Source organism: Podarcis muralis, chromosome 3 (assembly GCF_964188315.1).
Source record: "Podarcis muralis chromosome 3, rPodMur119.hap1.1, whole genome shotgun sequence".
NCBI classification, from domain to species: Eukaryota; Metazoa; Chordata; class Lepidosauria; order Squamata; family Lacertidae; genus Podarcis; species Podarcis muralis.
In genome coordinates this window covers 86,927,391-86,949,972 of record NC_135657.1, presented here as the reverse complement: position 1 = coordinate 86,949,972, position 22,582 = coordinate 86,927,391, and the positions used below count along the sequence as shown (strand labels likewise).

The 22,582-nt window shown below is 41.8% G+C and overlaps 1 protein-coding gene across 1 annotated transcript in view; it reads right to left on the bottom strand.

The window, feature by feature from the left end:
• LOC114593851 (protein eyes shut homolog) overlaps positions 1–22,582 on the bottom strand; it is a 466,323-nt gene that overhangs the window by 208,093 nt on the left and 235,648 nt on the right. Inside the window, exons 19-21 of the mRNA XM_028722673.2 lie at positions 16,622–16,812; positions 14,408–14,499; positions 1,757–1,907 (exon numbers count right to left, since the gene is read on the bottom strand). Of these exons, the coding sequence (XP_028578506.2) occupies positions 1,757–1,907; positions 14,408–14,499; positions 16,622–16,812 (434 nt within the window). The remainder of the gene's footprint in view (positions 1–1,756; positions 1,908–14,407; positions 14,500–16,621; positions 16,813–22,582) is intronic.

Below are 22,582 nucleotides of genomic sequence, written 5' to 3'. Positions count from 1 at the left end.
AAGAGCTTGGATTTTTTTTTGTTACTGTCAAAGGAGCCTCATCAATTTGAAAAGTTTCCTTCCAGATTTGCATTTGTAGTTGAATCAGGGACACTGGGCACACAAATGACGTGAGTTAGACTTGGGTGAAGGCTTTGGAAACAAGTTGCTGTTGCATCTAATGTAATGTTTGGCTTGCCAGTACTGCAGCTGCCTCTACTATGCCAAATTAAGCCCATTAAGAGTACATCAGTAACCCCTTTGGCAGGATAGGAAGGTATACCTTTGGCTGCACATACGCAGATCATCCTTGAGGATAAATAATTATATGTAGGTGGCCTCTTTCATTTTGCCTCAGCAGACTGGCATGCCAGCTTCCTGTACGTGGCTCTGTCCTTGAGGGCCTTGGTGGAGATGGGAGGGAGAAGTGGGAATACATCCCGAAAGCCAGCAAGTTGTGCATGAGATGTTTGGCTTACATCAGAGCGGTGGGGAATGCAAATGAGTTGCTGAACAGATGGAGAGGCATTCACATACAACTTTAGCAAAACCAAAACCATAATATTCAATAGGTAGGTCTGTTCAGGTGCGCTTTTAAAAAAATCAAAATTAATATAAATCAAAACTATTATCTTCCCTGATATGATTCAGTAATAAGAAGGGCAAACAATTCCCTTTTTTCTGAAATGAATTCCTAACAAGTGAGGCCTGTGTAGAATGCTCTCATTTAGACCACATTCACACCATACATGTAAAAACACTAAGATACCACATTGACTCCCCCCCCCCAAAGAATTCTGGGAGCTGTAGTGACTTACCATATGAGAGTGCTGGAGGTGAAATAGTTAAACAGGTTACCCTATCAGAACCCAGGGGGGTGGAGTCAGAGGGACTATAAAACCAGCTATGGGAGGGGCAAAGGGTGGTGTTCGTTAAGAGTTTGTTGAGGAGTTGGGTGGTTGGTTGGAGTGGGAGTGACTTGGGATAGAGTCTGTGGGTAGGTTGAGTTAGTGTAGTGAAATAAGCTGAGTCAGGAACAGTTAGGGGCTAGGCAGACAAGTAAATATCTGAGAGGTGGTTTAGTGAGTGAGAGCAGGTAGCGGAAGTTATAGGTCTGGATAGGCACCCCATGAATGTAATTGACTGATACTCTTTATGAAACAACACACTTGTTAAACTGCAATAAATAAACAAAAGTTTATGTTTCAATTTAACCTTGACTGGATTCAGTATTGTACCAGGTAGGGCCTGGGTGGTGGCAGCGAGAAATAAAGTGGTGGCACAGGGATCAATAGACGGTGAAACGTCCGGGGACCCTGTGTGATTGCCACATGTAGTTTGTTAAGGGTGCTAAGCATTGTTAGGAGACTCTAGTCCCATGGTTCCCAATGTGGGGCACGTGCCCCACAGGGGGGCAATTTGATTTTTAAGGGAGGCAATTTGGAAGCTTGTTTAGACCAATTAATGTCCTTTTAGGCTTCTTCCACGTGAATACGAGTTCACTTTTTGAATAATAATAATTATATGTCATGGGGCGGGGAGGGGAGCATTAGGATTTTAAGGATGCTTAGGTCGGGCATGGCCAAAGAAAGGTTGGGAACCACTGCCCTAGTCCCACTCTCAGAACTACAATTTGCAGAGTAGCTTAACGGTCTAATTTTCCTTTTCACAGGGAACTCTAGGTGAACCGCAGTGAAGTGCTGAAACTCACCCCTAGACGAATTGAGCTAGGAAGCCCAGAGACTGTGTTGAAACAGCAAGATGTATAATGTTGTACCTGCTTTGTTGCATAAGGATGTGGTAAACCGCCAACAAATATTGGTCCTGTTGTATCCCAAATGAAAGTCGACCAATGGTTGCTGGACATGCTTGCTTTTGTAGCTACTCCCAGGATAGTCACTTCAGCCTCGCACATTGCCAAGTCTTGCCTGCGTAAATATAGAAAGAGGGAAAGTTTTGTAGATGAGCCATGCATTGCATAAACGCTTCTCAGGCAAACAAACTGGAGTGCTGCCAAGTCAAGGAGGAATGAAAACGAGGCAAGCAGCTCATCTTATATTGAACCCCATAAACATAAACTATTTGATGATCAGGCTGTAAGCTGGCATGTCTTTGGGGTGCAATTGAAATTACAATGAAATCACTGTGTGAAAAGAGAAGTGCTCCTTAACAGTTGCAAGGGGGAACGACTCAAAGTCATTCTTTAAATAAATATTTCTAAATAAAATGCTTATGTAGCTGTTCCTTGGCAAATGTGTCTAAATGAAATATTAATATACCATTAGAATGTATATTTTCATATTGGGGATTAAGGGTCTCTGTTAGGGGATGGGCTGCAGTTCAGTTGTGGAGCATCTGTGAGGGCTTATGCACATTTGTGTTTGCCCTGTGGTTTCTCTGCATGGGTCTGATAGGTTTTTCTTTCATCCTACCACTTTCTCTGGGGAAATCCATGGTTTACCACTGAATCAACCGGGTTTTCTGCAGATTGACGTTTGTTCCGATTCAACAGGAAACCATGAGTTTTCCTGGGGAAAGCGGTGGGGCAAAAGGGAATACCTCTCAGATCCGTGACCAAAAATCATGGAACAGACAGAAGAAATTGTGGGACAAACGGGAGTTTGGATGAGCCCACAGAAGAAGAAGCAGCAGCCACCCAGTGAAGAAGTCCTGGCCTTTGTGAGACTAACATCTAGCCACTTCAACAGTCAGTTCTAGGTCAGGAGACTCAGCTGCTGAATAGAATATGCTGGAACATCTGAGAACAAAGGCGGGTGCAGTGGGGAACTTCTGTAGTGAGTATTGCAGTATTGCCTATTTCATATTGCAAGCTGCCTCAAGAACTTTGGTCAGTAGTCAGGGTATGAATATTCCTAAATAAATAAATAAATAAATAAATAAGTTGACTTTCATTGGGAGGAGGAATGGAATAGAGTGGCTGCAAATAGAAAATGAAGAGACACACAGAACAATGGCATAGCGTGACGGGGTGTGGGGTAGTTGCCCCGGGTCCCAAATTGTTAGGGGTGCAAAATTTCACCACACGCTGCAGCCTCAAAACAGCTGCACACTTCCGTCACTGTGCTCTGTTGACAACGGCTTCTCCATGTGAACCAGGAAGTGACCTCTCCAAACAATGGAACAAGTCATATTTTCTTATCTCTGCAGCTGCAGTCTCCTGGGTGATGGGGATGCAGTCAGGCCATTGAATGTTCATGCATACTCCATCCATTTCCCTCTTTCTCACCCACCCATCTGTGTGGCCTTGGCAACCCACACTAGACATAGAATAATATAATATGAATATGCTGTATGCTGCCCCGACATCTTTTTGATGATGGGTGGTACATCATTTCCATCTGTTCTGTAAGCCATTTTTCTTAACTTAAAATTTAACTTTAATATGCAGTTGTTTAGAATGTATATCTGAGAACAGTGTGTGTGATGCTCCAGCTTAAAGCTAAGGGGCAAACATACAAACACTCTTCACTGAAAACGCTTGGCACAAGGCAAATGGTGTGATTTTTATTCTTTCCTTTTATAATACAACTCTAATTCATGTTCCTTGAGCCAGCTCGCATGAAATGTTCTACCTTAATCAAAGGAAGCACAGTGAGGACCCATGAAAATCAAGCAACAGCCTCTCTGTTTGGTGTTTCATTATAGTTATCCTTTTTCCTGCACAGCAAGAAAGCAGAGGGCTGCTTAAGAGCAAGGTCAAATCACTAAAGCTTGATCAGTTGGATGATTAAAAAAGATTCAGACTCTTACGCTTTGGCGGCAAGAGGATGTCTAAGTAAAAGCAGTAACCAAAATGAAGTAAAATAAAATTATTGAGGGGAAACAAGGCCCTGCCATGTAACCAAGGCTGTTGTGAGCAAATAAGGTGTGGATTCAGTCGCCTTTGGACAGCAGAGTTTCCACTTTGTCCATACCACACACTGAAAGCCCTCTCATACTGCTGAGAATCCTGGGAAGTGTAGCTTGTTAAAGGTGTTGCTCTTTGAGCTTAGCACCCTTAACACACTGCACTTCCTAGGATCCTCCACGACTGTTAAAGTGGTATAACAGTGCTTTAAATACATGGTGTGGATGTAACCCTAGCTGGTTGCCCACGTCAACCCATGGGAGGATTTTAAATTCCATTGTGTCGCCTCCTGTCCACAATCCTCACCCTCATTGAAGCGCAACTGATTTCCTCTTAAATAGCCAGGGCTGGCTCAAGACAATATGGCACCTCAGTTTGGCAAATGAAGCGGCTTTGCCCTTCCTTCCTGCCTACCTGCCCACTTATCTTTGTCTTCCCCACCTGGCTGCTTTCCACTGCTGACAAAGCATGTTCTCCCTCACCCAGAGGAAGGGGCCCTTTCTCAGTGTGAGAAAAGTCACCTACAGAAAGCCTGTGTTGCCACCATTTTGCCATGATGGTGCAAATTACTTCTTTTTTAAAAAAAATAATAGAAAACTTTAGACTATTATAGTTTAAAGTGTTGTTTGAAAAAGTGTTTTATCAGCAGCACAGGCCTCACCCACAATACCTCAAAACGAGGGAGTGCCTAGTGCATCAACGGCTTTGTCAGCAGCCAGGAATCTCCAACTGGCCTGGAGGGAGATCAGCAGCAGAAGCAATGGGTGGGCAGGGGAAGCAAAGCTGTGGTGGCAATGGTGACCAGCCAAACTACTGGCTGGGAGGGTGGGCTGGTGGGCAGTGTATGGGAGTACAATCCTCTTCACCTTCCCATCCATCCCTTCATCCACACGGCTCAGCATAGCACGTGGTAAGTCTAGTCCTACAGGCATAGCCTCAGATTTTCCAATTATTTAAGTTATGTGTGTGATCTGAAGTTACTGCTTTACTTTCTGTGTATCATAGAAACACAGAAAGTGTTGTTCTTTGAGCTGCACTATCCTCTTTCATCCAAAGGCATCCTTCTCCCATGAAAGACTGCAACTTTTCCATCCTGTTGTCCCACATGCCACCTCCATGTCCTCCTCTGAATTCCTACTCAAAGTTCACCTTTTCCATGAACCCTCTGGCACAGAGCTCCAGTTCCCTTGCCAAATTGTAAGCCCCTTAACCCAGAGAATTGGTCTCTGTAAAGCGTCCTGCACATGGACGCTGCTGATTGAATGAATGGATTAATAAAGTGCATTCTAGTCCAACATCTGTTTGATCTTTTACGGGCTAATAGGAAGGAAAGACAGTGCTTGCTGTGGATATTGTTAAAAGAGAGAGAGAAAATAATGTAGCTATGAAATATAAAAGAAGAAGAAGAAGAAGAAGAAGAGTTTGGATTTGATATCCCGCCTTTCACTCCCTTTAAGGAGTCTCAAAGCGGCTAACAATCTCCTTTTCCTTCTTCCCCCACAACAAACACTCTGTGAGGTAAGTGGGGCTGAGAGACTTCAAAGAAGTATGACTGGCCCAAGGTCACCCAGCAGCTGCATGTGGAGGAGCGGAGACGCGAACCCGGTTTCCCAGATTACGAGACTACCGCTCTTAACCACTACACCACACTGGCTCTCACCACACTGTTGAAACAAAACAGAATTGTGATTCCTTTCTTCCTCTTCCCTAAAACACAAAATGATTGTTTCTTGATGCCTAACCCTGTCTTTTCAGTGTTTTCAAAGACACAGCCATCAGAGCTTGGAGAAGCTAGAGGGAGTGGGCAGGTGCGCTTGAAAAATAGTAGTTTTGGGAAGAGAGGGTCAGAGAAACAAGTTGGCTGTGGCAGGAGGGAAGGGGAGAAAGAGAGAGATGCGAGTTGGCTGAAGCCACCTTGAATCAGGAGATATAAGGCACCAATCCTCCCAAGAAGCTCTTCCCCAGCTTCTGGCATTTTAATGTTTGAATGACTTAAAGTTGCACTGATAACCCTCAACATATCGGTATTGCCATTTTATGCTGCTTGAACCCAGTGCACAAACAGTACATGGTCAGCCTGGGAAGAGGAATGGACAGAGAGAAGGGGGCAGTGACACACACAAAAAAGACAGAGAAATAAATGGCTGGGAGAAAGAGGCAGGGAAAGGGAGAAGAAATTTGCGAGACAAATGTACAGTATGTGTGCAGCAACCCATAAGAAACAGAGGGAGGGAAACGGCGATGTGGGGGTGAAAGGGTGAATATTCAGTGGAGACAGATCCTACTGATTATGTGCTTCGCGGTGTTAGGAGGGTTGGGATCGACAGCCAGACATTGGCTGCAGGCGTCCAATTGATATAAGACACAGCCATTGGCATGATAACTTCCCACCATAACAGCTGTTATATATGCATTTGCCGATGAGCTAATAATATTCTGGAATAGCTTCCTGGTGTTTTATGTTTGCAGGACAAGTTGTTAGCAATTCAGCATGCTGGTGAGCAGCTTTCACCTTGTGCTTGTTAAGAGTGCACCATTTGATTGTGCTTGATTGAATCTTCCAGGGACTGGCTAAATTAAAATATCAACCTTAAGATATTATTGTTTAACATTTGCCGCTAACGCAATTGCCTGATAGTACATATACTGTATAAATATTCCATCAAGGTTTCTAAATGCTTTTTTCTACAATCAGCACATAGGGTGTTTTAAAGGTCAAGTGAGAAGACAGGTTTTCCTTCTCTCTCTCTCTCTCTCTCTCTCTCTCTCTCTGCCCCCTCCTGCCATTTTTGCATAATTGTAAATGTAGAATGCATGCACAATCATTCAAGTGCCCCTGGTGGTTAAGCTGCTGGTAATTATGTCCCAGCCCAACCCAGTAGCAATTGTGTCATTTTATCCTTTGTGCTTCCACAAGTATAATCATTAAAAACTGGCTGGCTAATTGCAACCTGGATGATGAGCTCGGTCTGTGTAGAACTGCATTTGGTGCCCAAAGCCATTCAAATTTGGATGGATGGAAAGGTCAGACAATCAGTTGATGAACCACAGGGATAAAGGGTGACTTAACACAACAATAACGTTTGTACATTTGCAAGTGTCCCCAAACTGTTGCATGTGGTGTCTTTCTATTGTTGAGTGACATTTGTCAGCAATGACTGAAAACATCTTTTGGATAGCCTGGCAAAATAGCTTAAAAGGTAATGAAACAAACAGATCTCGTTTACTGCCAAGCTTGTTAAATGTTACTCATGCTGGGAATAGAGTATCATTTGGACTCCATAAAAAGGAAACCAATGATCCACCAAAGTGGTCCTGTGTTCAACTATTTCTCACTTTTCTTGGTCATTCGCATTCTCAACTATGCCTATGGGCAAATAGAGCAAGTATTTATTGCCACCAAAGTTAGCTTAATGTTCTTGAAGTACTATCCAGTACACAGTGTTGTCCCAAACCAAATAAAGTTATTTGCACTTAAAGTGACATTGAAATTAATAATAATAATAATAATAATAATAATAATAATAATAATAATAATTTTTTAAAAAACTATTATTATGTTTAAGGTAGCAGTGCCCCATTCAATTCAATGGGATGTAAATGCAAAAAAGGATCCATACTTAGGCTGGATCTAGACACATCAAAAAAGTGTTTCTGGAAAAGACGTAAACCTCAAAGTGGGAAATCACGTTGGCAAAAGACGGAACTCCACAGCGCCATCTGGTGTCACAGCGGTGTAACATATATTAAATGCTTTTTCTTTACTAATGTAACTGAGTCCTTGCTGTTAACATACAGGATAGTGACAGTTATTGCAACTCATTACCAAACTTAAAACCATGGAGAGACCTGGTCTGAACAAAGACATTGGATTCTTATCCCATTATACACGACAAAGCCATTTTTCACCTTCTCACCCATTGCTTTTTCCTGTAAGACCTATTGCAGTCGTTAAGAGTCGTCAACAGGCTCATCACAGCTATCTGCCAATCACCCATTCCCACCACCCTTCTGAGTAATACCCCTCCCCACCTTCTAACTATATAGAAGGATCTGGCAACTTCTGTTTCAGTGTATCTGAAGAAGTGTGCATGCACACAAAAGCTCATACCAAGAACTAACTTAGTTGGTCTTTAAGGTGCTACTGGAAGGAATTTTTTTGTTTTGAGGATAGTGACAATACTCTTTTGTCCATTAAAAAGAACTTTGAGAAAACTAAGAAGTGACATTACTGTGCATTCTGATCCAAGGTAGTGTAATTTGCTATAAATGACAAAATGAAACCTAACTGAAGATGAACATTTAAGGATAAATCTGTAACTGAAATTCTTGAATGAAATAAAAATTTCAGAATTTTGCATATTAATCATTATTAGTAGTGGCAGAACTTTAATTATAATAGAAATGAATTATTGATCCTAAAGTTTGAAACTATGACAGAAATATTCCAGAAGTGAGTTAATTCTCAATGATAAATCCTGAACCAGAGAAAATATATATGCTAGCCTAAAGATTTGTTCTGATGATGATATTGAATCTTCAGGCCTAAACTCCTCTTTTGATGCTCCCAATTTGTAAAAGATCTATTACGTGATTTGTGTCAAAATATAGCATAATAGCCTCATTAAGCTTTTATCTTCGAAAGGCGATAAAACAATGGATAGTATCAACTAATTGGCATTATTAGGTTGTTATTAACTCCATTATGATCAATTAAATGTAATTACCTACATCTTGTTCAATTAAGTTTGTAGAAATAGCAATTGCTTGTTCTTCCTCAACTCAAATGAACTTTCCCAATAATTACTTATGGGATATTATAATGATAATAAAAAGCACTCCACACACAGGGGTTTCTTCTAATGAATCCCTACAACTCTTTATAAAGACTATTTTTGGAACCATATAGTATAAGAAAACAAGAGTGTGGGAGTTGCTGGACAGAAAGTGTGGAACTGAATAATACTGAGATGCATTATTTTTAAGGCCTGGGTCCCGGGAAGGTGTCCCAGGGGCCACAGTATTGATCTGACCAGTCCTCAAATTTGTCTGGTGTCAAGTGTGTTTGAGGTTGTAGCCAGTGGTGTTCCTACTGCCAACCCAGCAGTTCGAAAGCACACCAGCACAAGCAGATAAATAGGTACTACTGTGGCGGGAAGGTAAACAGTGTTTCCATGCGCTCTGACACTCGTCATGGTGTCCGATTGGGCTAGAAGCAGTTTAGTCATGCTGGCCACATGGCCCCAAAAGCTGTTTGCTGACAAATGCTGGCTCCCCCGGCCTGAAGCTAAATGAGCACTGCACACCATAGTTAAGGGCGTGCTCTGGTCCATGGGGTCATGAAGAGTCGGACATGACTAAATGACTAAACAACAACAAACAGCAACAAGACTTAACCCTCCAGGGGCACTGGCGGAGGAAGAGGAGTGCGGGGGGAGCGCACCACCCCAGGCAGCACGATCCCGGTGGGGTGCCATTGTGGCTGCCCCTGCAGACGGCATGCCACTCACCTAGGATGCAGGCCACGCCCCTGTGGGTGGCATGCCATGCCCCCGGGATGCACGCCAGCCCCCGCCCTTGCCTGCTCTCCATCCCTCGGTGCCAGAGCATGAAGCTCCGCAACTGTCCAGAGGTCCTTTATCTTTACCTACTGAGAATAGACCCATTTAAATTAATAGACAGGGTTAACTTAGGTTCATTAATTTCAATCAGTCTACTCTGAATCAGGCTTAGTAGGATAAAAAGGATAAAACTGTATTCTGCTCCCCTCACAAGCCTTTACATAATCTATCATGTAAGATGAGCACTGTCAAAGGCGATAACCGCTGAACTTCTGGTCAGTCAGGGAGATCCTCACCTACTGTATTGGGTGTGCAATTTGTCACTGTTTTCAAGGATCAAGGCTATCATCATATCTTATTCTGCATTGCCTGAAATCCCTATACAGTGGTACCTTGGTTCTTGAACATAATCCGTTCCGGAAGTCCATTCAACTTCTGATTGGCACAGGTGCCCCGGAAACAATAGCCGACAGCTGCACTGGACATCCAGCTTCTGAAAAACGTTCGAAAACCTGAACACTTACTTCTGGGTTTTTGGCATTCGGGAGCTGATTTGTTCGTCAACTAAGTCATTTGAGAACCAAGGTTCCACTCTATAGTGGAGATTTTAAAATGCATGTATACTGAATACATACACAAAGATATATACTAAGAAAAGGCTTAAGGTAAATACATATATCATAGACTGAATTTACAGATACACAGTGATCAGCGGGGTCCCTTTCACGACCCGGCAAGGATGAACTCTGAAAGTACCACACTCCTGACCCCACTAATATGATTCCTGTCTCAAAATGCTTAGAGGAGTGCCATAGGAAGACATCCCAAGGAAGTAAACTCTTTGACAGTGCTGGAAGCAAGTGTGAATGGGGCTCATATATTCTGTTAATCTAAGAACTGAAGGAACTGTGTCAGCATAGCCTGCCAACCTGGACTGGGATGTATGTGTCATGTAATTGGCGGTGGAGACCAAAAGTTCATCGAAGACTGGGGAAAGTTTGTAGATTATCTGAAAAATGTGTGTGACGTGAAAACAACGCTAGTGGGATTTCAGGAGGCACTGTAAAAACAAAGAAGTATTGTTAATAAGAAATAGAAGGAGAAGGGAAGTTTAATGGCAATACGAATGAAGGGAATGCGTATTAAAGATATAAATATGGATGATTGTCAGAGACGCTGAAGGAAGTTCAAAAAGAGATGATTTGTTAAAATTTGGATAAAAATGTACAATTGTATGGAAAACTAATAAAAATTTATTGGCAAAAAAAAAAAAGTAATTGGCGGTGGAAAAATGTTCCCAGGAGCATCAAGATTTGCGAGCTATACATCAGGTAACATTATTTTGATAATCACCGTGACAGGGTGAGGGGATTTACATTGTTTCCCAAATCAATCTGTATGGTTATTTGTCTCTGGTAACCCTGAATTCATTGTTGCTGGTTAAATCACAGAGCCTAGGGCTTGCCGATCAGAAGGTCGACGGTTCAAATCCCCACAACGGGGTGAGCTCCCGTTGCTTGGTCCCAGCTCCTGCCAACCTAGCAGTTCGAAAGCACAAAGTGCAAGTAGATAAATAGGTACCGCTCTGGCGGGAAGGTAAACAGTGTTTCTGTGCGCTGCTCTGGTTCGCCAGAAGCAGCTTAGTCATGCTGGCCACACGACCCGGAAACTGTACGCTGGCTCCCTCGGCCAATAAAGCGAGATGAGCGCTGCAACCCCAGAGTCGCCCGCGACTGGACCTAATGTCAGGGGTCCCTTTACCTTTAACCCTGAATTCATTGTTGCTGGTGTGTTGTCAAGACTTCTAAAAAAAAGGACTGGGTAGTTTCAGGGAATCAGCATAATGTGAAATGACGGCTTTGCTTGAGGGTTTTGTGCCATTAAATCCAATTCCTTTATTGCGTACACTCACCACCAACCCCCAATAAAAAGATACTTGAAACTATTCTTGGAGGATGAAGTATTTATGACATTTACTAATGTGTGACATTACCCCCAGGAAGTGAGGTTATTAGCCCATCTGCTAATCCATTCATCTGTGAAAAAAAGACTAAGATCAAAATAACACTCCCAAAATTTACTCCACAGGTTAATCAAGTCAATTGAAAATATAGAAATAGATATATTGGGAATAAAGTGACTTGGTTATCATGATTTTCTGAAGGCCCTTCCACGGCAATTTCTTTTTGGTATTAGCTTGTTTAATGCCCAGATAATATTGCAGCTTAATTCTCATACATGATAATGCCACATCAAATTGAATAATGTGCCATAATTTTCCTGTGTGCCATAAAAGCAATACCTTGTAGCAGAAGTTTTCTTCTTGTACTATAATCTGAAAGAACCAGCTGCTCTGAGCAGTCTTTCTTTCTTTCTTTCTTTTTTTAAAAGCCAGTTAACCGTCTTCCTTGATTGCTCCCATTTGATCTTGATGCACACCCAGAATATATTAGCTTTCATTTATTTACCTTCTACGTCAATCCATTTAAACCATTGCTTAATTAGAGAAAGACTCCAAATTAATTACACTTATCAGTCTAATTATGCATCAATCCACTGCATTACATGGATGTCATGAGACTAGTCTAGCATAGTGACTAAGTGAGTGAGCTGCAGATCTGGGGTGCCCCTGTTCAAATCTCAGCTCTGTCACAACCTAACCAGCTGGCCTCAGGCAAACCTCTCTCTCCCTGTCCCATCTGCATTGTGTGAATGAAAAAATACGGACCTCCCTTACTGTGCTGTTAAAAACATTACCCAGGCAACGCAAGTGGAACATTCTGAACAATTCGAAGTGCTGTATATATATGTTTCCTGAGCATCAAGTACGGTCTACAAGTTTTAAACTGTTTTTCCATGTTCAGATGTATGAAACCAGTTGGACCATGGCTTTTTCACCTTCTCCATCCCAGGGGCATTGAAGACGAGCAGCAAAGTAGCCTGCCGGAACACTCCCGGTAAAAGGGGGCATTTCACCAGTAGCAGGAGTGGAGGGATGGGCAGGCAGAGTGCTGTCTCTTGCACGTCTGCCGCCTGAGGCAGCTGCTTCTTCCCAACCTCATGGAAGGGCCACCTCCGCCCTCCCCACCATGTTTCCATAGCTACACATTGTAAGCATGTGAAGGCTACCATTTTCAGTTGGCAAACCTATGTCATCCCATCCATTTCAGTTAGCTGGGAAACACATTTTTGATATTTGGGAGGACTGAATGTCTGACTGACCAGTGGCTGAGTCCATAGCCTGCTTAAGAATGACTTTGCACTATTCAGAGAGAGTTGATTGGTTTCAATCCAGTTAACTTAGTTTTTTTGTATGTGCATTTGCCAGAACATGAGCTTGCTGGATTTTGTGCTCAGATGAATGGTTAGAAACACACACCCATAGTAGGTCCTTTTGGTCATTTTCGCTATCACATGACAATGAATGAGCCCAATAATCAAAGGCCTGCATGTCTTTCAGAGAGGATTTTTCCTAACTAGGTATCCATAATTGTACTGTGGGAGATAACCATTCACTTATATCCTTTTTATTCTTTAGAAACTGTGTAACACTTATATTTCACCTGATCCTGGGGTGGGTAGCAATAATGCAGGAAAAAACAAACCACAATTAACACATAGCATTGACTCATCTGTCTGTTGTTGCTTTCTCAAATAGTCACTAAGCCTACTCAAAGGCCTGGAGGAAGATAGTTGCCTTTACCTGGTGCCAGGATGTATGAGGAGCCATGGTTTGGGGGCACATAAGTAGAAAGTGAGATTTGCCCCTAAGCAGAGTGTTAAATGCCATTGCAACCGCAAGGATGAGATGCGCATTAGTACACAAGCAGCAAATTTCTAAAGAAAAGCATAAGCTTTTTTCATTCTTTTGAATGGAACCCATTAGTATCAACATTAGCATTTTGAAACTAGTAGAGATGGCTTTAATCTAACCAGACAGAGTTCATGCCTTACCTTTAAAAGCTGTTAGCTCTATCTGCCCTGCACGCTTTCTCTCAAAATTAACATTTTATAATTCCAATAAGAAACTTCATGGTGTGTGATAGTGTCTACTAATGATAAGCAGTGGTGGAGAAAGGCACATGGCCTTATGGTCTCAGTCTTAAAGCACCAAAACTGCCATTTTTAAAAATGAACAATACGCTCCTGCCACATCTTATTGCTCAGTTAACTTGCTTATTGAATTTTTAAGTATTCTGCTCCATTGGAATTCACTGTACCATACTGTCCCAGGTTAATAAATAAGATGACACCATGTGCTTAATTGTGGGGAAGGGGCATCAGGTGCAAGCATAATGCTAGTGCATCAGGAGCCAGCACATTTGCTTCCTCTGCTCCCCTGTTCTCCTCTGTGCTGCACATTGTCCCTTTCTTCCATTGTTGGCTTTATATTTTAACCCCAGTTCAGTGTCCTGCATCAACTTGAACAATGGCTAATGGTAAGTAAAACTACTGGATTCTCACAATAGTTTAGATTAGGTGTAGGGAACCTGTGTCCCTCCAGATATTCCTGGGCTGTGATTCCCATCACCCCTGAACTTTGGTCATGCTGGCTGCAGCACTTGGGGGTGGAGTCCAAAGCCATCTGAAGGGCAACAGGTTCCCCACTGCTGGTTTGGATGGAAATCCTAGTTATGGCTGTAAAACTCTTGCAAATCAACTGCCCATTTATTTGGAACAGCCAGTGGCCACTGAAGGTTATAAATAAGCCTCCAAGCTGGATATTGTTTCTTTGAAAATAACTGTTTCTTGCTGTGATCCTTCTGGGATGGGAACAAGTCACAAGTCTTAATTAATTACATCGTTCCCATGATAATTGGTATTGCACTTCGCTGAAGTCGAGGTCAAGTTTCAATTGACTTCATTAATGTTAGGTCTGCATCTCAGGGTGTGAACCAGGATAACCTTGCAGACTGAACTGATCAATTGGCCCATTATCCTCTATGACAAACTCAGACACTGTGAATGGCAAAACAAAGAAATAAGTGAATAGACTTACCTAACACGCACTCTGTATTTCTGTCCATCATCCACTCTCACATTAGTACTGATGTTTCTAATTTCTCCTATGCTGTCGCATACAAATTGGTACTGAATAAAGGAAGCGGGGAGGGGAGATAATTTATTGTAATTGCAAAGCATCAGTAATTTTTAAAAGCTGAAACACAAATGAGTGAAATCAGGACACAAGAGGAAATGCTTCCCTTCCCCATGGCAGATATGCATGCAGGGGTTTTTCCTGTTCATCTGCGAAGGCAAAACCACACTGTGCATTCAGTGGCAGATGCTTGTATGCACACTGAAGTTCACATTTTTAATGGACAGAGAAGGACGATTCCTGTGCATATGCAACTCGGGGCCATGCCAGCTAGCACCAAAAAACTTTGATCAAAACATAAATATTGCTATTAGATATCTAAGCCAGTAACTGAATAGGAAATCCATGAATAATATTCCTTTGCTGCAAATAAGATTAGGAATGAGTAAATCAACTTCATCTTCTGATGATCCTTTCATAGACTATTACCTTTGGCATTAACGGCGCTGAAAGTCAGTGTCCTTGCTAATCCACACTTTATATACCTGTGTGGTGTATAGCTTATTTGTATGTATTGGGTGAGAGCGAACATAGCACAAGTGGGCATCTGCCTTCTCCTTTTCCTCCCCTCTGCAGCTCCCACTGCATGCCCTCGAAATCTGCTCCAGTTGGTTGGGAAAGGAGAAAGCAGAAGCTCCATTGTGCAAATGGGAAAGCATCATTGGGCAATGCGTGCTGTGTAGAATCCTGCCTTTAATTGCACTCTGTGGTATCCATTAATGTGAATTAATGAAAAGCAGGAGCTGATCTATTCGTCTGTGTGCCAATAAGTAAATCACAAGTGCTCTGAAATAGGATCTGGGGACTGAAGGCTCTTCCTTCACACAGTGCTTGTGGAAGCCACGATTCTTCTCATACAGACACAAATTACACTGGGAGCTTCCCGTAGGTTTTATGTGTTTTTCAGTACTGCACACTCTTTTTTTAACATCTGCACAGTGACATGAGGCAGACATTTTTCTAGGGGTTTATTTTCCCACAGGAATAACTTCATGGGTTACAATGAATGGATGGCAACTTTAATATCAGGCGAGCTTAGCAGTGTCAAAGTATTTAGCTTTCTTTGCTGTGGCACCTGAAAGTTTTCTGATACAAAATTTCCCTCAATCAAAATTTGCTGGAACAGCCACATCTCCGCAACTACATGGGCTTATTTCTTTATTAATCTTTTCATTATAAATGTAAAGACAATGAGCAGTTCTTATACGTATGAACTAGGAGAGGACATAATTTTTAGTCTCAATCCAGGAAAACAGGAAATTTTACCCATTTACTGTGCAATAAAAATATACTGCAAATGAATACTGCTATAGCTACTGCTGCACAACAAGATAATTTTAAAGCAAGTACCTTTAGTGGATTATGTGCAGGAAGAAATAAATGTGTATATGATATGACAAAAGTGTACATTTCTGTACACTTCAAATTCAAAAAATTCAAAAAAACCCTTTATTACAAGATCAATTAGGCCAAACTGGTGCCATCCAGGTGTAATCCAAAATGTCCCAGAGAGCACCAGATTGGGTAATGCCAGACAGTCATAGGCAAGTCCACACTAGAAATGGAAACCAGTTTGTCCATCTTGGTTCCCCTATAAGGGAGTCCGGAAAATGATAGTTCCATTAAGGCACTCAAGATGGGCTTTTGGGGGGGGGGTCATTAGAACCAGGTGGGTGTACTTTTTATTAAACCTTTGAATAAATGGGATATTGAGGGCTTTAATATATTTATGATGTACCTAATAGGTTAACTCAGTATATTACTGGTATTTTGTTTTCATCTGAGAGTCCATGAACTACCGATCATGAAGCAGGGCCACATTCTTCTGCCACATTCTATTCCTGTACATTTTTCATGTGAACTGTTGTTATCAATCCCCACATAGCTTCCCTCCCCTATCATGCATGAATATTATCCCCAGGTGTCATAATTACCGCTTTTAACAGGATTCGGAAAGGGGGCAATTTAAACAGTGACATCACCGCCACCACCATCATTTTAAAAGAACCGTTTCTAAACACTTAATAACATCCATGGGTACCCAAATGTATTAGCTGCTGGTGGTGTGGTGTGGGGAAGCTCAAACTGTACTTTAAACAATAATTTGAACCTTACCTGTAAGGCCCCATGTTTGACAGAAAGTTGAATAACAAAATGCCCCACTGTTCTTGGGTTCTGTTCAATATAAAGAATGGTTCCTTCGAAGCTGAAGGTCTGGAATTCTAAACTGATGTTGTTTTGTGGTTGCAAACGAAAACCCTCAAATTCCATGTAAGAATTCCCTTGGTATTGGATATAGCTAGAATCTGTTGAGGAGGGGGGGAGAAATTAAGAATGTACACTAGTTGATTACCTATCACTGAGGCAAAGAAATAGAATCTAGGACTCTGAAGGTTTTGTTGGCAAAGTTCCTGTGCATTCAACGCTGAAAAACAGGCAGAAATAAGCAAGTGGATTGTTTTACAAGCAGAGAGATTCAATGATGCGGAAGAATGGTACCTTCTGATTACTGCCTATTATGCAGCAGTGATGGCAGCACTCTTTGTAACATCCTTGGACTACCTGCCCTGAGCTGCCTGTTCCTGGTGTTTGCACACAATAGGTGAACGCAATAGGGTTCCTTTGGTACTGAATTCTCCATTAATCACATGCAAGAAAACTGAGCAACTGCAGATATTGACCAATGTGAGCAATGTGTTTCCTTTTTCTTTTTGTAAAATGTCAAATTGATAACACCAGTGAAACCACTGACCTGGCCACATATATAGTCAGGCACATCTTCAGACCTGACACCACTGAGTTAAACAATCAGTTGGTCAGAGGGCCAGTCATGATCGTTTTAACAGTTTATTCAAGCAGAGAAATATTCTCATTTCACAGGAAGAACTACATAGAATTAGAATTATTTAGATCTTTTCACAAAGAATGTTCAAGGGATGCTGAAAGATAACAAAATAGAAAGAACATTTCTTGTTCTGAAAATATGTATCAATGCATTTCCTCATACATTTCATTCCTATGATCTTTGAAAATCCCACTATGTGTGAGGTATACATATGCATAAATAATTTTTTTCCTGAATTTAACTGAATCCTTTTCAATATGTGACACTGAAATTTGACTGCCTTTTGAGGGCATGTCTTACTTTCAGGCTTCAAAGGAGTTCACAGATTTCAGAACATTTGGTTCTAACATGAGCACTGATGGCAATTTTTATAGCAGCAATGCCAAGAGTCCGGAGCAGGGCAACACAGAGGCAAGTTCCTTTTTGTTCCAAATTCAATTACACAGCATTATGGTTTAAATGCCACTCCCTGTTCTCCAACCAGATAACTTTATAAGGCCCCATGTAAGGGCAAACTGAGGACAAACTTAGAGAAAATACCTAAGGACAGATAGGGAAACTGTACTCATGCTTTCAGAGCTAGCCAAAATGTGATGGGGAAAATACTAATGCAGAAACTGTGGACAACAACTTTCCTTCACTTTCTGCAACCCGCCTACAACTGCAATCCCTAGCAGGGGTGCTAACTCAAACAAATGGGGAGGAGCAGGTAAGCACCACCCTACATAATCAATCACAAGATGATCAGTTACACACACACTATTTGAATGGCTATGCCATCAACTTGGGGTGGGGACTGGACCCCTCTAATATTTTATTGTGGGGGCTGAAGGGACATTGGCCCTTGAGAGTTGGCTCCTATGATCCCTACACAGTGTAGATGCTACCCGCACTGCTCACTACTAAGTTGTGCCTGCACAGCTGTTCTCTGAGTCTCCAGCTCACCAGCTGTGAAAACCGCAATGAAATGGTGAGGCTGTTTTTAGCTTGTCCACAACTGGATTACTCTGGATCCAGCCCATAGCTGATATTTACATGCTAAGGCAGGTTTATTACAAAAATATACAAAACCAAGAGAGGTTTTGAGCTACATACAGCTCTTTGTCACCCACACTACAAAATGCACCTACTGAAGGTCTATTTTATTCTTCCTATAGATCTGAGAAGATAATGAATGATACTTCAGTTCTTTTGAATAATTGCTCTATATTGTATTCTGTATTTGTGATTCTTATGCTTTGAGATTCACACACTAATCTTTTGTTGGAGCAGTACCCCAGTGAAGAGCTATAGCTCAAAACATGGGGTGCCAGACATTCTTGCAATAAATTTCTCTGCACTCAATTACTGCCACTGTTTTGCATGCCACTCTATTTCAGCATGGCTCCCTTGGCACATTTCATGTTAAAAAAGGCACTACTTATTTCACAAATGGAACAACTGCCCCCTTATTTCACAATGAAAGTATTTCTGGTATTTAACAAACCAACCAAATGTAAGTGACACATCCTTGTGCTTTCAGATCTCACATCATTGAAGCCATCACCCAATGTATACATTGGAATCAAATGGCAGTCTCAGCTCCCCTCAAGCATCAAAGCAAGAAGAAAAGAGCTCCAATAAGTTCAAAGGCTTCTGTGCCATAATAGTTGTTCAGAAGAGGGAATTTCAGTAGGTTTTCTCAGCCCTGTAGGACTATGCAATTACAAGCTTCACCTGCTGCAATTTCTCCTTCTGCACAGCGTCTAAGGTTGACAAGCCCTGCCCTCTAGTAGCATCTAATCGCTCTCTAAATTGTCCTCAACAAGCCCTTGAGTTTATTGTTCTACATATCAAAACCCTTAGCATTTCCTCTAACCTTTTACATAGCACTCTCAGTTGGTAGCTTGGAGCAAGGAAAACAAATATCTGGAACAAAGCAATTGGAACACTGGAAAACAGCTAAATGGTGCATGGATAAGTCCATTTGCCCAGGACAATATTGACTTATGTCAGATATAGAGGTGTGCACAGACTTCAATATATTGTTTGGACCCTGATTTGGTGTATTGGGAAGCAGTTTGACTGGTTTGAGGTGCTTCATAGGCTGCCCAGTTCAGCTAACCAAATGAGAGCCAGTGTTGTGTAGTGGTTAAGAACGGTAGTCTCGTAATCTGGAGAACCGGGTTCGCGTCTCCGCTCCTCCACATGCAGCTGCTGGGTGACCGTGGGCCAGTCACACTTCTTTGAAGTCTCTCAGCCCCACTCACCTCACAGGGTGTTTGTTGTGGGGGAGGAAGGGAAAGGAGAATGTTAGCCGCTTTGAGACTCCTTAAAGGGAGTGAAAGGCGGGATAACAAATCCAAACTCTTCTTCTTCTTCTTCTTCTTCTAAGGGTTCATGCAAGGCTGCTTCATTTCTCCACTACTGGGAATTAATGAAAATTAGCTAGTCTTCTTTCTTTTGATGAAATGTGCAGACATGGATGTTCTTTTTTAAAAGGAAATGTCCATAACTTTTTAAAGTCTGGGGGTGGAATTGGAGGAAGATTTCAGGCAATGTTGCCTCTTCTGAGGGCATCAATCTCCCCAAATTTCAGAAGGATAGCTACGTGGTTTTTCTATGGGATCAACTGCTACAGTTTTTGAGTATGTAAAAAAAAAGAAAAAAGAAGGAATTTCCCTTAGTGTTTGTGGACAATTGTTCTGAAAACTGAAACCCTTGGAAAGATTTTACATGAGGTGAATATTTTGTGTGACTTTTCCAATATGAAATTTCACTGCTTTTATTGTTGGTATTATACTATGAAAGTTTTTTCACATACTTTATTTAAGTAATACTTACAACAGCCCTGTAAGGTAGTTCATTTTTATGATTGCAAATGGCAGCAGAAGCCGGATTTGCCTAAAACCACCTTCTGAGTTTATGACTGATATGAGATGTGAAGTAGTGGCTTTCTGGCTCACGCTTCATGACTATTTGAACAACGAATTTTTTATTTTGACATTTTAATTTCCCTGCACCCCATATCACAGGAGGACACGAAAGGTGCTTGATAAAAGCATATATGGATTGTAGTCACCCAAGTAGCACTGAGCAGAATTTCACAGTACATTAAATGTTCAAAAATCTGGCTGCTTCTACTTGAGTAGATTACAAATGGAAACAGAAGAGAAAATAGCACTTTGCTTAAAACCAGAGAACACAAAAACTGCAAATATAGGAGTAGCCCTATAAGCCTGCCCTCCTCTTTTTAGCAGGAGAGTTTTTATCTTAGCTGGTTCACACATGTTTTGTTTTTATTATTCAGTGGAGTGTTTTTTTTTTTAAAAAAAACTATTATTAACTCTTACTCCCAGTTGTCATTAAGAAACTGGATAGAAACTGAATAAAAAGCTGACTTAACAAAATAAAGCCAGTTGGGCATTTTGGAACTCCTACATGCAGAAATTCAAACTAAACACCCTACCCATTTTCAACACACCTACAGAAAATCTGATACTAAACGCTGTGGAAGCCATGGAAACAGCCAGCTCCCAGGCTGATCTAAAAACAACCTGGATTGGCTGCCACTGAAAGGTCTAATAAAATCACTGGAGTAAAAAACAAAACAAAACAAAAAACTTAACCATGAATTTATCTAATCATCTTTTAAAGACCATTAACTGGTGGTCATCAACATAGCTGGTAGCAGTGACTGCCACTGTCTGAAGAAGGCACAGCTTGGGGAGGGGAAACTTAGCCATGCAGGGCTCCTTGCATTTGGTGCCATACTTAGTTGCCATGCCTAAATGTTCTAGAGGTCAGGAGGCTATAGTCACAGCAACATCACAGGTAGGCATCATTGGTAATGTGTGGAGACACCCCCCCAGCAAGGGATGCACCATAGGCCTCCGGAGTTTCCTGATCCCCTTCTTCCTTGCTACTACTGCCTGTTCTCCTGCCCTACTCAGGCAAGGAGAAGGAGCAGCATCTGCCCACCATACCCTCTCACACTGGGTGATGGTGTGGAGTGGGGCCAAAGGCAAAGAAGGGCTGAATTTGGTGTTAGCAGCAGCAGCAAAGAGCCCACCAGAGACACCAGGCTCATGGGCCCTCTCCACCTGTGAAAAAGGGCCATAGATCCATGGCAGACCACCAGCCTTGCCTGCAGAATGTCTCAGGTTAAATCCTTGGCATCTCCAGGTAGGAATGAGAAAAATCCCTACCCGAAAACCCTGGAGAGCTGCTGCCAGTGAGTTCAGACTCAGCTAAATGAACCAAGGGAAGGGGTGTTGCTGTGTTCCTAACCTGCAGATAGCACTATATACGGTGCTGGCATACTATGTTGGCATTCATGAGATCTACACTAAAAGTTAAACTCTCAAGCTCACTAGACTCCATCACAATGGTACTGTTTTTGTTCTCTCCTGGACTACAAAAATGAGGGAAGGGGGAAGAGATTGTGATGTTCGCAGCAGGCTAGAAATATGTGGCTGGTATTTTGTGTCTTCTGCTTGGTGGGCCCACAGTGTATGTCAGATTATACTAAATTTTAGAGGGAAAATGAGTATGATGCAAAATAGAATGGCTTCACAAAAGACTTTGTGTTTGTGTGCGTGCTTTAAATTCGAATGACTGACATTAAATCAAATATTCCCTTTTACTAAGACCTTTAAGAAGTGAAAATAAAATGTAAACTACCAATGATTGGTTGCTGTTGTTGCTTAAATAACAACCTCAACCTGTCTTGAGTTATATTGTACAACTCTCTATCGCACTCCTTCAGTGGAAGCCTGTGGATCTAAGCCTCAGCAGTAAAACCATGGTTGTGCACAAACAAATTTTGGTTCTACATAGAACCAGAGGCAAAGCACAGAACAGTTTCCGTTTACACAAAAGCAAGATTTTAGTGGTTCTGAAGAAGGTAAAATGCCACAAAATATTACAATGCTTCAGGCAAACAAAACAAAACAAAACAAAAAATCCTCAGTGACATCTCCAACTTATTTATGTTGGGCAGCATGAAGAATATCCTTATGGACATGTTTAGGGAGAGGCTTGTGCTGCAAGTGTTGCCATGCTCCATTTGTTAAGTGTCTTTGGCTATCCTCTTCCCCCTTCAAATCTGTAGACGTTTCATCCATGTTTTCAGTGATGGAAGAGAAAGGCCACCATGTTAATGAGATGACTTGAGCAATCACACAACACAAACAAGGGCAGGAAATAGTCTACATGTGCCAAGTCAGCAATCAGTCTTTAGTAAACAATTC